An 18,768-nucleotide genomic window follows, 5' to 3' on the forward strand; every position below is an offset into this window, starting at 1 on the left:
GCTGAAGAAGGACAGGGAGCAGAGAGCCTTTCATTCTCCCAAACTCCCTGCCCTCTGACCTGTGCAGCATTTCTGTGGCACTAGTCTTGAAGAGTTGTTGTACCAGGGAAACATGGCATCCTCTGATAGGTCATTCCCTTGAGCAAAGGCTGTTGTGTTTACACAGCACAGGCTATAAACACAGCTCTTGGGAGGGACTAAAATCTCTGTTCAAAGGCTGCTTGCTAAAATCTTCAACTCTGCATGAAAAAACAGTCTGGTATACCAGAATAACCCCTTAATTCTCTGGAGGCAGATGAGCTGCTTGCTGATCAGCCACACCATTTACTACTTCCCTTTGCACTGTCCTCATGTCTGCTACCAGTAATAGGATGTGCTCAGCCCAAGACAGGCATACCCTGAACTAGTTTTGTCAAACCAGACAGATTCAAGTGACTAGTTTGAGTTCCCTAGTTCCATTTGGGGTTTAATAAAATGGTAGCTGTCACATGTTATTACAGATGAGTGTTAAGGTGGTGTTAATTTCGAGTGGCAGGATGCATGTAGCATTTTAACAGCATTTTAACAGTAAACTTTGCCATCCATGAAAGGTTATTCTTACAAGGACTGGTGCTCCATTTGCAGGAAGGAATTTATTATTGTTCTTCCTCATACATCCACAATAAGCAAAAACAATATTCCTACAAAAGGAGTGAAAAGGGAGATTAAGAATTCATGTTCTCTGCTCAGAAGAGGCAAGATACACACATATTTGAGAACATGGGTTTAGCTGTCTGTCCACTGTAAGAAGTGATGTCAGGAAACCAAACTTTCATCCTGGAATTCCTGCCTATCCCATCTTTGTGACTTGGAAAAAGTTGTATGAGTTTAGGGAATTATTTCTCACTGAGGTCTGCTCTCCTTCTAACTTAAAAAAAAAAAAAAAAAAAACAAAGGACATCCTTCCATCCTTTTTATTCTTGTTCTTTGGGGGCAAAACAAACTCCACAAGACAGAAGATGAGTTTGGGATACTGCTAACAGGCAGGGAAGTAACTTTCTCATGCAAATCCATCTCCACTGAGGGCTGAACACTTCATGAATGTAGATGCTAGGATTAGGAATAATTATTAACATCCTGGGGAGGTATGGATGGGCAATCCAGCATGCACTGCCTTGTCAAACCAGCATGTCATCAGCACTAGAGCCAGACAATCTTTCATTTTTTATTATATTTGTAATATCTCTAATTTCCTTGCCATAATGCATTTAATCCATAATTATAAAATATGCAACTAGTCCTTGGCTTTGCTGTGTTCTCATAACATGAGAGTGATTCTGTGTTTTTTATTAATTTAACTTTCTATAAGCTAACAGATTGCCATAAAAAACCCCCAGAATTTCTCAACCAGTACAGCTAATAGCTGTATTTCAGCAAAGGTCCCATGGTACATGTTGAACAATAACTACCACTTCTGTGCCACTTGCAGTTTTTAATTGAATTTCTATCCCATGGATATCATGTCAGAACCATTCATCTGCTCCAATAAGTCTTCTGATATTAAACAAGTTCTTCCAAGTTATTATTGTAGTACAAATGCTGCTCAAAGGTTGATTTGCATTGCATATACACTGGTCTGGGGAAGGTAATGCAGTGCAGGAAATCTTAGCTTGTGTAGGCACAAAGCAATTATTTTTGCTGAAATTATTGTACTGTACCTTTCCACTTCTTTTCATGTTGGAATGATAAGATCTGCTTTTCTGTCCTGCTTATAGAGAGACATTGACATTGGAAAAATATTTTGCAACTCTCTAGTCTCCAGCAAATCACTCCTTGTTTCTGCTCTTGCTTAGAGGCTCTGACTCTTGGAGCTGACTGCACTGGCATGACCTTGGACCAGACTGTCGTGTGGTGGGGTCTAAACAGTTCCAGAATAATAAACTCTGACACTTCTGAAACTGTGCTCTTGAGTTCAATGCATGGAACTGAGGGGATCCATGGTGTAGACTTTGCTGTCACCTTAAACTCTGCCTTTTTCTTTAATTTTCTAACCTTGTTCAAAAGGTTGTGTTTTGAGGAAAGATTTAAACTCCAATTTGCCTCTGCCAGATTCAGAGACTTCTGACATTGGTCTGACAGTGTGTTTATGATACTGAAGCACTACAGTCAATGGCTAATGACTCATCTTTGGGCTCTTCTTATTGAATGGTGTATCTGGCTGATGGCATAGACTAAACAAAAGCAGGGTGAGTTTTCTAGCCAAACTGGGGAGAGGGTCTGCATCACTAGACTGTTCAGGAGGGAAGCTCTGAACTATTTTTGCTGGCCAGCAGTAAGGAAAAGCAGAGGGAATATCTTAATTGCTGAAATAGAAATGAAACACTGTCTGGCAAAGCTCTTGTTGGAATTTTTCTCAGGGGTTGCAACAAGAAGTGCAAGGTTGCCATACTAAGTATTAATTACATGGAGATTCCAATGTGCAAAATTAATGCATGATTTTCCCTCTCCTCTGTTTTCTATTGATTAGTATACTAAAATCTATTTGGGAATTAATAATTCAGTCACCTGAGAAGTCACAGTGACTCCAAACATCAGGGCTTTGGAGTTGCTGCCTCCCAGCTGAAGTTCAGTCTGACAGTCACCCTCCTGTCTCCCTCTCTGCTCGAGCCTGAAGGACATGCCTGGGTGCACTCAGGAGGGTGCAGAGAATCACTCAGATAACTGGCCTGTTCTTGGTTTGGTGTGCCAAGACATGGTGGTTGTCAGTGTCTGCCCTTCAGCATGTTCTCAGGAAGCTGCTCCTCTGCAGGTTACTGGTGTGAAGCAGGTCTGTGTGGGGTGCAGGTTGTGTCAAGGTCCCCAAACTACCCATATGTGAAGAAAATTTGCTCAGCTCACCAGCCAGAGGTTTCAACTTTCCACTTTTTATTTTTGTAAAGGATCCTGAAGAACAAATTCCTTTAATGGTGTGCCTGTTGTGATGCCAAGGTCTTACCTGCACTGTGGAATAGGGACCAAAGGGCATCTGGGTCCTGCTGAATGGGCATCACTGCAATGTTTCATGCATGAAGGAGCATCTGCCTGAGGGTATCCTGGTGTCCAAAGGTGTGAGCCTTGCTGTAAGGACAGCATTTGCTGTCTTTGTTTACATCCCTCTTTCTGGATCCAGCATCATCTGGGATGTTCATGGGTCAACCCTAGGTTTAGTACTCCCTTGTGTGGATTCAACCTGTTTTCAGTCCCCACTGTTCTATCCAGGAGGCATTTCAAAGCATGCAGCAAAATCCCATTTAGAGCCTGTCTGGAAACCTCGGTGTGAAAAACCCTGCCTCTTTATCTTCCTTGTAAGGTTGCAACTATGATATTAGCTTGTGACAGCAATTATTGATGGTGTCATTAAGGATGAGATAGAATTCCTGGAAATGCATTTAATATTTTCCGCGTTTTTGCTGAGGGGACACTGATAAGTGGTGGCAGAATGAGATGTAAAAAAATAAAAAGAGACAGAGAGAAGGTGGGGGTTAAAGAAACCCATGTTTATTTTATGCCCTCATCCATGAGGAAGGAAGAATAATTCATGAAAAACTTTGTGTACCAGAGCTATTAAATTGTAATCTTTGCTAAATAATGACTTGTAGCAAAACCCAATCATTAATTATTTTCTTTATTTTCAGCATCAGTTGTGTAAAGTGTGGACAAAGAAATAACCCCTTTAGAAAGCACTCCCAATGTGCTGTTACAGTTGGCTTGAAAAGACAGCTGCTACTTCACCATGCTGCTTTGATTATTACAAACACATTGTTTTAAAGCTTAGCAGCTGTGTAATAGTACATGATGCATATGCACATGATGTTATATCTCTCTCTGCATTCCCTCTTCCAGTAATCACTGCACTTAAAGCTCAGTATGAACTTTATTGATCCATGATTGTACTCATTAACACAGACCTACTCTCTTGCATCTGAGTCAAGGACAAATAAATATTTGTGTCTAAAATGGACTCTGGGGGAAAGTTTTTTGTCTGCATGGACTGTGATTAATATAGGCACACACTAAAGGGGTTAAAGAGGTATTGGGAGAGGGAGGGATGGGGGAAATGAATTGGGGGAAGCTTGGTTAAGATCAGCAAATTTCCTGTAGTGGGAGATCCTCTCACTGGTTTCTATTTTCAACTATCTAAGTGATGCAGGTTCACTGTGGTGCTTATTTAAAAGTGGATGATGCAGGATGTTCTGAGGAACATGCTGTACTGAGGCTTCCAGTTTTGGATGGGATGAGTAGTTGCTTTTGGACATATAATAGCTGAGGGCCTAATGTTAGAACATGAGCAATCTGCAGCACAATCAAGGCAGTGGTGTGAATCCAGCAACTTTCTTGTCCAGATGCCCTCACAGGGACCCTTTGAAGGGACAAAGGTGGGGGAGGAAAATTCCTCTGTTCTGAGCCACTGGCCACTCATCACTGCCCTGATTCTTTGGAATAAACTGCAGAGATGAACCACTTTTCCTACATGTTCTTATGCTCAGGGTGTCCACACACTGCTCGCTCATCTATCAGCCATGACTAAATGCTTATGCTAGAAATCATGGCAACATGTGAATCTCCCTCTCTTGTGTCTATCTTTCCTTTTCTCCACTGTCCTCAGAGTAAAACCTGCAGAGGTGTGCACAGACAGGTGTGGAGAACTGCCTCTGCAGCAGGGGGTTGCTTAGACCCCTGTTTACTGCAGGGAGGTTAATATCAGAGCATTCCCATTCAGCCTGCAGGAAGATTCATTTCCAGAATGTTAAAGCTGATGTTAAAACAAACCACGTGCCTTCTGGTAAGACAGCTAAAAGGGATAAGGAAATGGCTAATGATGAGTTGCCACTATTTCCTAATTAATCACAGGCTATTACAATTTACTAAAAGATGGGCAACTCTTTATGCTGGCATTATCCATGGGGGACTTAAAGGTACCTTCCAGCAGTGTAATAGCATGCTTCATTTTGTCACTGGCTTTTGAAGTATCAGGTTGAATAGAATGAAGGAAAAAAAAAAGCCATTTCTTTCCTGGTCTAAATAAAATCACTAAAAAATGTGCCCTTGGTTAGAGTACAATTAAAGATATACTCCACAATTTATTGAATTTGGGTCTAAATTTTTGGGTTTTTTAGGCATGGATCCATGGCTAGTGCTGTCAGTAAGATGAATAACAGTTGGTTGATTACTAGGCTGATACCCTGAGCTAGACTGGAACTCAGGTTCAAGTAGAAAGCATGGCTAAAGGCCCAAAATATGCAGTCATAGACTTGAATGCTTGGATAGGCAACTATATGGATGGGCTCTGAGCTTTGTCAGGGCACAGGGACAGGACCTCACACAGCCCAATCTATCTGCCATGGACAGGAAAGTGTGGGTCTCAGTTTACAGCTTGAAATGTCTTCCTCTGTATGAACCTATACCCCAACACAGGTGGTTGGAACAGCAGCAAAATGTGCCCTCCTGTGTAAAAACCACACAAGAAACCTGTGGCACATTAGGAAACCCTGCAGGTCTCCCAAGTTACCTTCCAATGCCTTTAGTACAACAGAGTGACCCTTTGAGTCTGCAGGTTGATTGTGTTTGAGCCTTTCTATGATTAAATCTAAAGACATAAAGTAAATCCATGGTGTGTTTAGGAAAAGGATTTTGGATCATGGACAGCTTTCTTCTTTCATTTACATTGATAATATGCAGGGTACTTAGCCCTTCATAAAATTCATTTAGATAAAAGTCAAGACTCTAAGAGCCATCTCAGCACACTATTTAGGAGTAAAAGGACAGAGATATTTATCCTTGTGTTTTGGGTTCTAAACAAAAGTATTCCTCCTCTAACAGCTAGAGGAAATAGCTGCAATGTAGTGCTGAAGCCAATTCTCAGTTTGAACAATTTTAAGCTGGATCTTTCTGACTGTTTTTTGAGTCAACCCATCAAACTGGAGAGATGACTTGTCTCTCCCAGTGCTTCCTTTCCTGTCCTTGTGTCTCAACCTCAGATACCTTCCCTCGTGAGTTTGAAGGGAATGTGCATTTCCTTGTTCTCCATTTACTATTCCTTCGTTAAAAAGATAATCACTCAGCTATCACCTGGGGGACTTGCTGATGCTGATTGACTTTTCAAGCTGCTCCCACTTTATTGATCTTCTGTCTGAAAAGATTCCAACAGGTTTATTCTCCCAAAGGCAAAGTGTTTTGTGTTAGATGAGCTTCTGCTGGCTGAGAGCAAAGATGTCAGGAGAAGGAGGCTTTTCTGGGGTGAAATTATGCCTGAACCAACGTGGTGGTTTGAAAGATATTAGGCAGTGAAGGTCTCAGGGCATTGGTAGAGTGGGAGTGATCAGCTGGGTGCTTTCTGAGCTGCCCACAACTGGCAAATGCTTGGTGGGGAAGGGAGGACCCCTGCCCTATGGATCACAGTAATTCATTAAACTGGGTGATAAACTGCAAGCTCACCTTTTTGCAGAATCTGTATTGATGCAAGCTTAGACCCCCGTGTCTGCATTTTGAAAATGTGACTGGAGTCAAGGGTGTTCATCCTCATGCTCAGGGAATAAATAATACTCACACTCAGCCAATGCTGCTGTGAAATTCTTACCTGCAGTGTAGCACTGAATTTGGGAGAGGTGTAGTGCACCTGATCTGACTATTGCACAAACCAAGAAAATGGGTGACAGCTGTCTTTCATTTTTGCACTTAAATCCCTGTACTTCTCAACCAAAATTCTTCACTCTGAAGAACTTGGAGAGAATATAGTGTCATAATCTGACTGACTGGATGAGAAAGGACCAGAGTCATTTGGGAGCACTCAGAACAACCCTAGCTTCTTGCCTGGGGAGCAGTTGTGTAACCAGGTCACCCTGCAGAGCAAGTGGTGCAGCCTACAGAAGAGCACTGTCAGCTGTATCATCTGGCCTGGAAGCTCCTTCTGACTGGTGAATTATGATGTATCTGCTATGTGATGCTCAAAAATGTTATTTCAAAAGGCTGGGAGAGTTTGCAGATTCTGTCATGGGTATTTCAATGGTAATTGGAATGGATAAGTTTTGAAGAATTCAGGAATGTGCTGATTTTATGTTTTATGTATTTATTTCTCCTATTGAAAGACAACTTGTGCTGTCTGTTCTGGTGGGAATATGAACACCACAAAATACCTGTTGAGAGCAATGTTAGCCTGATACGTGTTCTTTTATGGCTCCAAATTCTGTTCTCTTCTTTAGAAAACTAAATTTGCACTATTGCTTTGTCTTGTATATGCAAGTTTAAACTTTGAAGATTTTCAGAAATGCAGAGTTCTCACAAATGCAAAATTGTGAAATACTTGCAAAATGCATTACATCCTCTTGTTAAAGTTGTTATTAGTCTTTAAAGATATACACATAAATAGTGGGTTCTGACCTTTATTGTGCAAATTTGTGTAAATGTGCTAATATTACTCATTCACTTGTATGTGATAGGGCCATATTGATTTTAACTAATTGGGGAAATGGTGCTGTCCTATTGGTTCTAGAAGAGTGGCACTTAGAGTTCTCAGTCATGGTGTGACTGGTGGTAAAGATGTGTTCCCAAGTCTAGCAGGCTCTTTCATTACCAGTCCCCAGCTGTCTCAGGTGGCTGCATCTCATGAGCTTCATATTTTTTTATTTTTGGAACAGTAAGAGTAATTTTTTCCCTGGGAAGCGAAGTTAATGTGAAACTTGGTGCTGAGGAGCCTTGCCTGAGGTCAGGCAGGATTCTGTGGTATTTATGTTCAGATTGTGTGGGTGTGCTGCTGGGGACAGTAACCTTTGTGGGTCTCAAGTAGGGGTAGACATAAGGCTTGTGGGAGAGGAGTCAGCTGAGGTAGGGACTGGAAGGAACTGCAGACTGACTGTAAAAGTTGGTTTGGGAATTGTCTGCAATTTTTAATATCTGTGTCTAAGGAACTGGACTAAACTATCTTTATCACTGTCCTCTTTTTTAATTGCATCAGTTTTGCAAAGATTTGCTGATGGTTTGAAAAAATTAACATGCCTTGTGTTATTTTAGAGATGAATCAAGTTCATCTAAATGTCCCCACAGTGCTGCCTACCACTGATGCCAAAACAGGCAGACAGTGTCAGAAGCAAAATCACCTTCCCTGGGGCATGAGTGGACACATGTGCATCCCCAGCTGGGAAACTGAGATTTGAGTCACCTGCCCCCCTCTTTTAGAAGGGTATGCTGAGCTCCTCCCAGGGTAGTTTGTATAACTCAGAGTGTGCTTATTCTCTGAGTGGTTGGAAGGAATTCTTTGTCATGCACATCTACCACAAAAGTACAGAGTTGAGCGAGGGGGCAGTTCCATAGTCTCCCCTTGACATTTCGTTCAAGACACATTAAGAGAAATTTTCCAGTTTAAATATGCACAGAATAGCTTAGATGTTAAACGGAACTTCTAGAAGTGCTTCACAAAATCCTACATTCAAAGCACTCCCTTTTGCTATAAAATACTGCAAATTAAAATGATTAGCTACTTCAGAGAATCATTAGAGAAGCATTTTTAGCTATAGTAATAAATGTAGAAAAGGGCCTGGGAAGGGCCTTGTTTCTAATTAATTATCTAATTAATATCTGATTAATTAATGAGGCTTTGTCATCAAAGCTGTCTTTTATCTTTGAGGCTATTAAAGTGTCCTCTAGACCAAATTTCTTGAATATGTGTTGATAAGGCCATCTTTGCTGAGTCAGTCAAGTGCTTGGAATCAAATCAATATACTGCCTTATCAGGGATGCATAAAACACCTCTCTGGAAAATTAGAATACATCAGAATCAAGAACATGATAAATATGTCAGATCTTTTAGACAGTACAAATGGAAAATGAGTAATGATGAAGTGTAGTTCTTCAGAGCCGTAAAGAAGTAATGTTTTTACATAGACTTTGCAGTGGTGAAGTGACCAGAGCAGGAAGAGTAGGGGCCCATGGAAAGGAAACTCTCTAAGCTCCAGATTGCCCCTGATTGAATGTGGCTGAGCTCTGTTTTGGGCTGTCTGCATCTCATCTGATGAGGTTCTGTGAGCAGCCATTTCTGCCAGCAGGCATCAAAAGGATTGCCAGTTCATCAGTGGTGTAATGGACAAGCATGCAGTGAAGGGAAGGGCTTATCCCAGCTTTTGAGCAGAAGCCATTTTGCATTTTATCAGGTCTCTGTTTATATTCTTTATGCTGCCAACAACTGTTGGGAAATCCATATTATACTTCTCTGCTTATCTCTGCTCTCTTCACTTTGTAATGTGATAGATTGTGTGTGTCTCAGTGGAGTCCTGATACCATTTGGCACCTGCTTCTCCTAGTAATTCTCACACATGTCCAGAATAATAACACTTTAAATGTAGAGCACTAGAACATTGTAATAAATCATGAACTTTTCATCTCGGTCAGGATGGCTGAAGTCTTCCCCCTTCATTTGTACTGCCAGCTCAGTGCATGCAATTTTCTAACCCATTTATGGTGAGATACACCTTACTCTGTGCTACTTGTGTGTTGATTGCTCTGGTCCCTTTTAACACTGAAGGGTGGAAGACTCCTTAAGAGAGCAATATATCCTCATCTATTTTAGGGTGAATAAAGCATCCTCTTAATTTACAGTTTTTGTCTATAGGTACAAAGTAGTGTGGACAGGCTTGTGAGCTAGAGCTACCTGTTTTGTAGGTGGTTAAATTTAAGATGAAATAAATGGCCATGGTAGAGAGAAGATGGAATCTCACAAATGGAGGAGTAGAGTTATTTCAGTTTCACAGTAGGAGGCACCCACCTTTTTTGCTTTTGTTCCTGTCTATTGTGGACTGTTCAGCAGCAGAGTATAAAGCAAAGCTCAGTAACCACTACACCTGCAGCCTGCTTGCTCTGCTCAGGTTCCCAGGTTCTCTGAAAGGATTCTTTGCTTCAGGCTGTTATAGTACAGGCTCTAGCTACCATCAGGTGTTAGGATCCATTAGTCTGGCTGGGTTTTGGCTGATCCATCAGTTTATTTCTGCTTCAGAGTAGAGTTTGCCATTCTTTGGTAGAAACAAAATGTTGAGACAGCTTCAAAGCTGCCTTTAGCCAAATCTGTGTCCCACAGTGGATGAGGTATAGTGCTCCTAAATGCCCTAGAGCAGGGAATGCCACTCTGGTGCTCAAGGTTTTTTGTTTTTTGTTTTTTTAATCTGGTGTCTCCTGGTTCTGCTTTACCAAGCATCCCTCACTTTTTCTGCCATTCTACCCATTTCCTGCAATCCTCTTGCCCTCCCTCTTTGCTTCCCAAAAGAAGGGTTTACTTCTTTGGGTGGTTCTACAGAATATTTTAGATCTGAAACCACTTCTGCTTTTCCACAGAAATGGTGTATCTGAAGGTGTATCTGCAGAAAAGAGCAGGGACTGAGGAAGTACATCCTGTTTTCTGATGATGAATGCTGTTTTAGGCACCCTGTGCCATGTTCTGGGTGGTCAGTGATTGCTGGGGCTATCTAAAGCATCACTGTGTTCCTACAGGACAAGTGCAAGCACCATGCAGACATACAGCTTTCAAGTTAGTTCCCACCATCCCTGTAGGGTTAATACACAAAAACTGCATCTCCATAAACTGTTCATGCCCATCTGAGCAGTTATCTCTGCCAGGAAATGACTGGTGTGAACAGCCCCCCTGCCCTGTGTGATGGTGATCAAATGAAATGCTGCCACTAGAAATGTGACTGGTATTTGCAACCCCTGTATTTCATTGACTGTAATTCCAGAGGTGGAATATTCTGTATCCTTTTGTTAAACCTCTGTGGCATCCAGTGTCCTCCCAAAGGCTCATATGGACTAAATAAAAGAGGATATCTTTCCTATTAAAAATAGAGAAGAATCTGAGAAAAAAAAAATAGAGAGGAAGCCAGTGTTCATAGTTTTCTCACCTTTATTTTGAACTGCTAATCACAAAGACTGCTGCATCATGGCAGCTCATTTTTCCTAGCCAGTCTCCCCTCTATTTTGTAGATGGAAATTTATCAACAAAGGTGATCTTCAAGTATTTTGGATGTTTGGTGATGGGAATCACCATTAATCAAAAAAGAAAGTGAGTGGAGGAAAGGTGCTGGGATCATAATAGTAATTGAGGTGATATTCTGCTGTTTACAAGACATGCAAATAAAAGGAATAAATTTTTTTTCTAGAGACATTACCAGAATTAGGATCTGCTTGCACTTCTTTTTCCCCAGTGGGATCTCTGGTTTTAGATACTTTTGAAACTTTATGGACCTGAAAGTCTATTAGAACTGTTGAGTTATGGTTCCAGAAGTATTGACAATGTAAAACCTTGTGTATGATGGCAGAAAGTGGTTTTATTTAGATTGTATTAACTGCTCTGGGTCTATGCTGATATACTTGGATAGTTGAGGTTTTTTGCAGGAAGATTGGTCCCTGAGGCATCCATGACAAAAGATGTAATTGGACTAGTAAAACTAGAACTATCAGAGGCATGAATAGATTGTACAAGGTAGGAGTGGCTGAATAAACAGAGAGTCTTGAGACTGGGAAAAAAAAAAAAAGATGTGTGGAGAATATGACAACAGTCAGTGAAATCACCCTTGGCAGCATGGGGCTCCATGGTTTTGTACTTGTTAAATGGCAGCAGTTAAAACCAAAGGGAGCCTCTCTTCATACAGCACAGAGCTGGGGTGTTTATTACCATGTGATAGTGAGTTGTCAGAAGCTTCTCTGTGGGATTAGGCAGATTTACAGAACTAAAAGCCCACTGATGGTTCTTGCATGCAAAGACATCATTTTCAATTTAGGGAGTCTGTGATATTGCTGTTATTGGGACATTACACCAGGAAGGAGCACCATGTGCTTGCTTGATTTCTGTTCACTTCCCCAGACTTCATTGTGGCCCTTAGTTTCCTTTAGTAGGATGGAGACAAAGGGAGGCAGTTCTTCCTGCTTGCAATTGTAAAATATTCTGGTTTTGCATTTATTGCAGTCACTAAACTCATGGTTGGGTAAAAACAAGGTCTCAGCAAATGTTTTGTTCTCTTAACTGGCCAGTTCAGACTACACACACTGGAATTTCCTTGGTTAGTGAGTAGATTTAGCTCCCAGGGCTTCTGTAGATAATTCTGTTGTAAAATGTCCACATCCAGACTTGTGTCAGCTCCAGAAAGGGAAGGACTAAGAATCAGATTTTATTTGTTACCTTCATTTATATCATTTTTGGTGTTATCAGATAACAGTACTAGTAGTGTCCTGGCTGTGGGGTTAAAAGGTCCTTTGCCATGACCTAGGTAAACATGGAATTTGTTTGGTTTCTGTGTTTTTTGGACTGTTGTTTTTTGTTTTGTTTGGGGTTTTTTTTACTTGTGAGGTGTTTATTGTGTGTGGTCTGTTTAGTTTTTTGGGTTTGTTTTTTTTGTTTGTTTGTTTTGGGGGCTTTTTTGGTTATTTTTTGGTGGGGTTTTTTTTGTTTTTGTTTAGTTTTTGTTTTGAATTTTATTTTATTTTTCCAGCAAAAGGATCTGCGTGATCAGATCAGACAGACAGCCTTGCAGTGGTAGTAGTGGGTCTGCCTCAGTGGACTCTGACTCAGGAGGGGTTTTTCTCAGTGTCATAGCTTGAGAAGGGTCTTTATCTCAGGGAGGGCAATTTGAGGGGAGGAAGGGGAAGAGAGAGAAGGAACCATGTTTCACAAGTGATGGAAGACTGGCTGCCTGAGTTCCTGTGTTGTGCAGTTGGGTTCTTTGTAGTGTATTAATATGTGTGCTGTGTTTGAATGTTTTCCTGCAGCTGGATGTCCAGAGAGATGTGCCTCCTCTCATGTTTTATGGGATTTACTTTTATGCTGCAACTTTTCTGAGCTCTCATAATTGCTTTCCTTTTGCTGGCTCTTGATTTTCATGAAACTTGTAGAAACTTTGTTCCTCTTGGATTTTTGTTTTTCTGGCAAACTGGGAGAAAACTGGCCAATGAGTAAAAGCAAGAAGTTGTTTGGGGGGTATGGAGAGACGAGCACACTGCAGGCAGTTTGCAGGCCCATGAGAAGTGAAGCAAATATTAATGTGGCAAGTTCCTGTTGCTCTCTGAAGTGCACAGAGAGTTGGGATATTCTGCTCATTTAAGCAGATCTATGCTTCCACAGTTTTCAGTGTTGGGCTGCAGGTATGTATAGTGAGACTGAGCTGGAGATGAATATATCAGCTTTAGAAAAAGCTTAGAAAATGGCTGAAAATCTAAAATAAAAAGAATGACAGCTGCTTCTCCACACAGAGAGAGAGTCACAGCACAGAGGAGAAACTCTCTGACAGGGGGGTTGGTGGAAGAGGTTGACTTTTTCATCCCAGTCATTCAGTGCCAGCATTTGCAGCTCTTTTTCTCCTGAGACACTGATACATGTTTTACAGCCTATCTCCTAGCTCAATAGCTGAGACTTCAAACAAACAAACGTGCCATTCTCTGTCTGACAGTCCCTGAGATGGGAAGCATCACAGAGGAGAACTCTATGGCATTCTTTCTGCCTCTGCTTCATACCTCTACTTCATTTCTCTGTCACTGAGCAAGTCTTACCACAGTATGAAGTCTGCTGCTCAGGCCAGTTGGTTGGATTTTCAGAACAGCTCAGGCTCAGATTTCGAGGAATTTTGATGGATTTTGTTGGCTTGTGGAGCTCTGAGTTATGACCAAGTTTTGTATAGAGAAGCTTCTTTGCCTGGGTGTATCCCTTGCACCTTGCTTTGCCAGACTGGGGGATGTTGCAGTGATGGTTTAAACACATTGTCACAGGAGGGCAATGGAATCAAGCAGATGAGTTTTTTCTCCCACTGTTTAAAACAGAATATAATTATGGGAGAATTTGCAGTATCCCAATAAAGCACTACATTATAAACCTTGTTTTTCCAAATGGAATATGCAGAATTTGGTGAAGAGCAAAAGTCTGATGCAGCCTAAACCCTCAAGGTTTTAGATACAAGGCCAAACCCATATTGTTACAGACAGGTGGGACAAAACACATGGACTGAGTTTATAAAGGATTGTAATATATGACCAGAGTCCATCCCACATCACAGAATCAGGCTGGAACAGACCTTTGGGATCATCAAGCCCAGCCTGTGGCCCAACTTCCCCTTGCCAACTATACCATGACACTGAGTATCTTGTCCAGTCTCTCTTAGAACACCTCCAGGGATGCTGACCCCCCCCAGGCAGCATCTGTTCCAATGTTTAATCAGCCTTTCTGTGGAGGAATTCCTCCTGGTGTCCAACCTGAACTTCCCATGACACATCTTGAGGCCATGTCCTCTTGTCCTGTCACTTGGGAGAAGAGGCTGACCCCCAGCTCCCTACACCCTCCCTTCAGGCACCTGTAGAGAGTGATAAGGTCACTCCTGAGTTTCCTTTTCTCCAGGCTGAACACCCCAAGCTCCCTCAGCCATTCCTCACTGGACTTGTGTTCCAGACCCTCCACCAGCTCTGTTGCCCTTCTCTGGACTCACTCCAGCATCTCAATGACTTTCTTGAGTGAGAGGCCAGAGCTGGACACAGCACTCAAGGTGCAGCCTCACCAGGGGAAGAATCACTGTAACATTCCTGGTCCTGTATTGTGAGAGTTGCTGTGCTACCAACAGTGTATTGAGGTGCATTTTGTGAAAGCATTGTTAAAAGCACTTTTATGTACACATGTGTGTGGTTAGAAGCAATATGCAAAAATCAGCTTGAGACTGAGGGCAGTAGCAGCCTTCCAAGGTGATGAGATTCCAGGGATGGCTTCAGTGGAGCAACTCGGAGGAGAACCAGGTAGGCAGGATCAGTTTGCCATTAAAGGCCTAAGCAAAGTTAAAGCAGGCTTTTCAGGTGTGGCTCATGGAAATGGTCTTGTCATTTTGATATAAATACAACATTTCTTCTCTCCACTATTTTAGTAATGTGCTTGGAAGGGGGATCATAGTGTGACCAGGGGAATGGGAGAGAACATGGTATCCTATCTGCTTGTAGTGTCAGACAACTGTAAGGATGTATGGCTAGTTAATTTGGAATTAGAAACAATTAGTAAAGGAAAAGGGTTGAAGTTAAGATTAAAAACTCACTCAGAACTTTTCCACCTGTGGGTCACATCTCTTTAAATGTTCAGGCTTAGGTAGCTAAAATTAGCAGCCAACTTTTTTTTTAAATGCTTGTTTTCTAATTAGGTAATTTGGTGGTGGAGTTGAGCCCTACGCTGGATGATTGCAGAAGCTGAAATGGCTAATTGTAGATGCCTGCTTTTGAGAAAATGAACCATTACCTATGCGAGCTTTCAGCTTCTTCATCTCTAGAAGAGAGATAGTATTTCCCAGTATGGCTTTGGGGACTTTGCTAGTTTGAATGGATTAGCAAAAGACAAAGCTTTAGATTTTTTTGGCCAGAAAAAGTGCTGTGGAAATACAGTATATTATTGTGATATCCTTTGAGATGTTTCTGTAAAACCAGTGGTGACTGTCATGATAATAAAGAAAGCCTCAGAGAAGCTAACGAAATAATGATCCTGCTTCCTTTCTAGCTATCCTTTGAAAGGGCAAATGCAATGAGTGATAATGGTTTAACGAGAAGGAGTCATTAGGGCAACCAGCCTGCATCTTTAGAAGTGCGAAAGCATTTGGGGAGATCTTAAAATTACTCAGAGAACAGACACAAAGTAGCTCTGTCAGAATATTAAACTGTTATTTGTATTCTCTTTTAATGCTGATTGAAACCAGTGATCTCTTTCACTGCCTGGTGGCTGGTACATGTGTAGTCACAGAAGTGGTTTGCTCAGAGCTGCAGTGCAGTTGGAAGGGTGAGATCAAGGAAGTGCCTCTGCTTGCCCTCTGTTATCCTCTGCTTAGAGCTTAGTGTTACCTGAGGATTCCTGACTTGTTAAATTTGCTTCTGTAGGAGGCGTCATGTACTGGAATTAATTGTCCTGGATTATTCAGTTTTGTTAATAAAGCTGCTTCAGTTTCAAGATTGGCTGGAGAGAAAAGGCTGCTATATTTTTGTTGTTGTTAGTGTGTTTTATATTGATTCCTAGTGAGACGAGCTTCAGATACTTTGGGTGGGAAAATTCTATGAAAACACAGTACATTATTGTCATATTGTTTGGGGTATCTCTGTGAAGCCCAGCAGGTGATACTACTGTGCATTAGTACAGAAGAGTGGTAAGTGCAAATGGAGCTAATATTAGCTCTGGTTTTGTATTAAAGTGTTAACCAAAACATAAGGAAGATGTTTGAGACTTGAAGCACCCAGGCTGGTGACTGTTCAAAGGAGAAAGGCTGGTTCTATCCATTTAAGGAAAGAAGGACTTTACAAAGTGTTTAGGAGTTGTCCTTGAAGGATGCACTGAAGGAAATGTGTTGGAGCCACACCAGTAACCAAGCAAGCTTTTTGACTTCATGATTCCTGCTGCTTGGAAGCCTGAAACCAGCTGGCTGGTTTTGTAGCTTGGCCCTTTTGGTGTCACTCTGGACTGCAGGAGCAGCAAGCAAAGCAGCAGAGCTGGGTGCACACTGTGGCACTGCTCAGTTTTCCCAGCCCCCTGAGTTGCACTATGCATTGTGATGCCAGAAGTTGCTTGGGCCACTTCTCTGCCAGAGAAAAAAGGAGCAGAGGATTGGTCTCAAGCAGTACCATAAAGCTGCAAATTCTGGAGGCTTGTTGGACTTAGGAAAGCAGATTACTGGAGCTTGGTACTGGGAAAGGCACTGAATTGCTGCATGTCCTCTGATCATCTGTTCAGTAAAAAGTGTGATCAGAGAGGAGGGCAGTGGCCATGGGTACTCACCCTAATAAAGCTGTAGATATGTCCAGGTAGGTTTTTTATGAGGACCTTTCCTTGTCCACTGCTGAGGGTTGTGTTTGCTGTGTCCCTATGACAGAAGCTGAGTTGGGTTGGGAGCCAGGCTCTCCCCACTGTTTGCATGGGCTGGGGGGATTTCTCAGACAAATCAGCTGGTGCTGAGCACTCCTCAGGTGTGGGATCCTGTATGATGTACCTGTTGGGTTGTTCTGGTAGGAAAAATCTTGTTTGTTAGGAAAAAAAAGTATGGAAACAGTAGAGAAACAAGCAGGGCAGTGAGGTTTCAAAGATGCCCACAAATGAGGGGGAGGACACTCCAGAAACCCCTCTGTGACAAAGCAGCCCTTTTCCCCAGTCACGAATGGGGGATGCCACCCCCAGATCATCTGCTCCTCTGGGTGGGATTTGCTAGTGCAGGGGCCTGAATCTGTCTCTGTAACTCAGAAAAATTAAATGCCTGGCACAAAGTAGGATGGGGGTGACTGAGGACTCAAGATGCCACTTTAGGCACATTTTTACCTAGACATGAGTTCAGCTGTTACAATTCTGAGCCGCATTTGGATCCTCATCTATAAGTCAAAAATCAACCTACCTAAATAAAACTGTTGTTCTTGAGTTTAATTTGGATTCTTACGTTGGATTTGTCTGAAAAAAGAATTTGTACTAATGGTGCTGCTGCTATCAGAGTCCTCCTATGTGTAGATACCATTTGCAGTCCCACACTGGCATATGAGAGCAGAGCCTGGCCCCAAAGCCCACCTGCATGGGAGCACCACAGCTGGCCAGATGTGTATGATTAATGACTGCAGAGACAGTCACTGCCCCAAAGGACTGAAGTTATCTTCTCTTTTCTGCTGGCTCTGAATGAAACATAAAGTCTTAAGCAGAATAATGCTCAAACTAACTTGGAGCATCTGTTCACATAGTCATCACCTCCCCCTGAGCTCTAATAACCACATAAATTCTTTTTTTGTCTCCTCTTTTCTGCAGGTCAACAGACTATGGCACTACCTATGAAAAGCTAAATGACAAAGTAGGTCTGAAGACTGTGCTGAGCTACCTGTATGTCAGTCCCACTAACAAGAGGAAGGTAAGGGAGAGCCATTGCACTGGTAGCTATAGAAACAAAATTACAGCATTCTGAGAGGAATTATGATCCTGAAGTAAAAGCTGTTGGTAATTCACAAGAGCTTGAATTTGTTGTCTAAGTTGCACTGATGCAATTCCATGGAATCCCATAGAACTGATCCTGCTTGACTTGTGATGGTGAGGAAATGCTTAATTCCCTTCTGAATTTGCTGGAGAAGTAAAAAGGTTGCTTTTATTTTCATCTGACTGTTACAACTTTAAAGAACTCACACAAATATTTTTGGGTTCTTGCTTACACCATCTTTGGCTATTACACATCTCCCTGCCTTGTGTCTCCTTATTATTAGAAATACTGAGTAAAAGGCATTTATTTCTGTATTTGACTCTTTTTCCCCACATTTGGAGGTAAAGATGTAAATGACATTTTCTTTGGTTGCATCATGTAAGGGGGCTGAAAGCAGAATATGCCTGTGAGAGTGGGTGGCAGACCTACAATTTGATTAGGTTGTGTGGGAGAGAAGATGAGGTCACAGCTTTTCAAGCCCCTGCTCACTCTTCCCACGTGATGCAATTAGGGCTGCAGCTGGCTCACACAAGCACAGCCCAGGAGCTGCTGCTCACTGCCTTTCTGGTTTAAAATTATTGCCTGTGTTGATTCAGGGGAGGCAGTGGGACAAAGATGCTTTCAGCTACCCACAGAAATCAATGTGGGAGGGCTGCAGCACGAAGCTAATTGCTGACAGTGGGGTTGTGTAGAGCCCAGTGCAACATATTTGGCTTGATCACTTCCAAACTGGCCATATCCTGTCCTCATCAAGAGATTTCCAAACTAGTAACTTGCTACTTGTATTGTTGTTATTTATGATGGTTGTGTTTTCCATCAATGGCCAGTCTAC

General features: G+C 42.0%; 1 protein-coding gene across 1 annotated transcript in view; it reads left to right on the top strand.

Annotated features, from left to right (window-relative positions):
* Positions 1-18,768, top strand: part of SORCS3 (sortilin related VPS10 domain containing receptor 3) — a 263,888-nt gene that overhangs the window by 108,703 nt on the left and 136,417 nt on the right. Inside the window, exon 3 of the mRNA XM_079312314.1 lies at positions 17,774-17,873. Coding sequence (XP_079168440.1) covers positions 17,774-17,873 — 100 coding nt within the window. The remainder of the gene's footprint in view (positions 1-17,773; positions 17,874-18,768) is intronic.

The sequence above is a fragment of the Erithacus rubecula genome (assembly GCF_903797595.1).
Source record: "Erithacus rubecula genome assembly, chromosome: 9".
Classification (NCBI taxonomy): Eukaryota; Metazoa; Chordata; class Aves; order Passeriformes; family Muscicapidae; genus Erithacus; species Erithacus rubecula.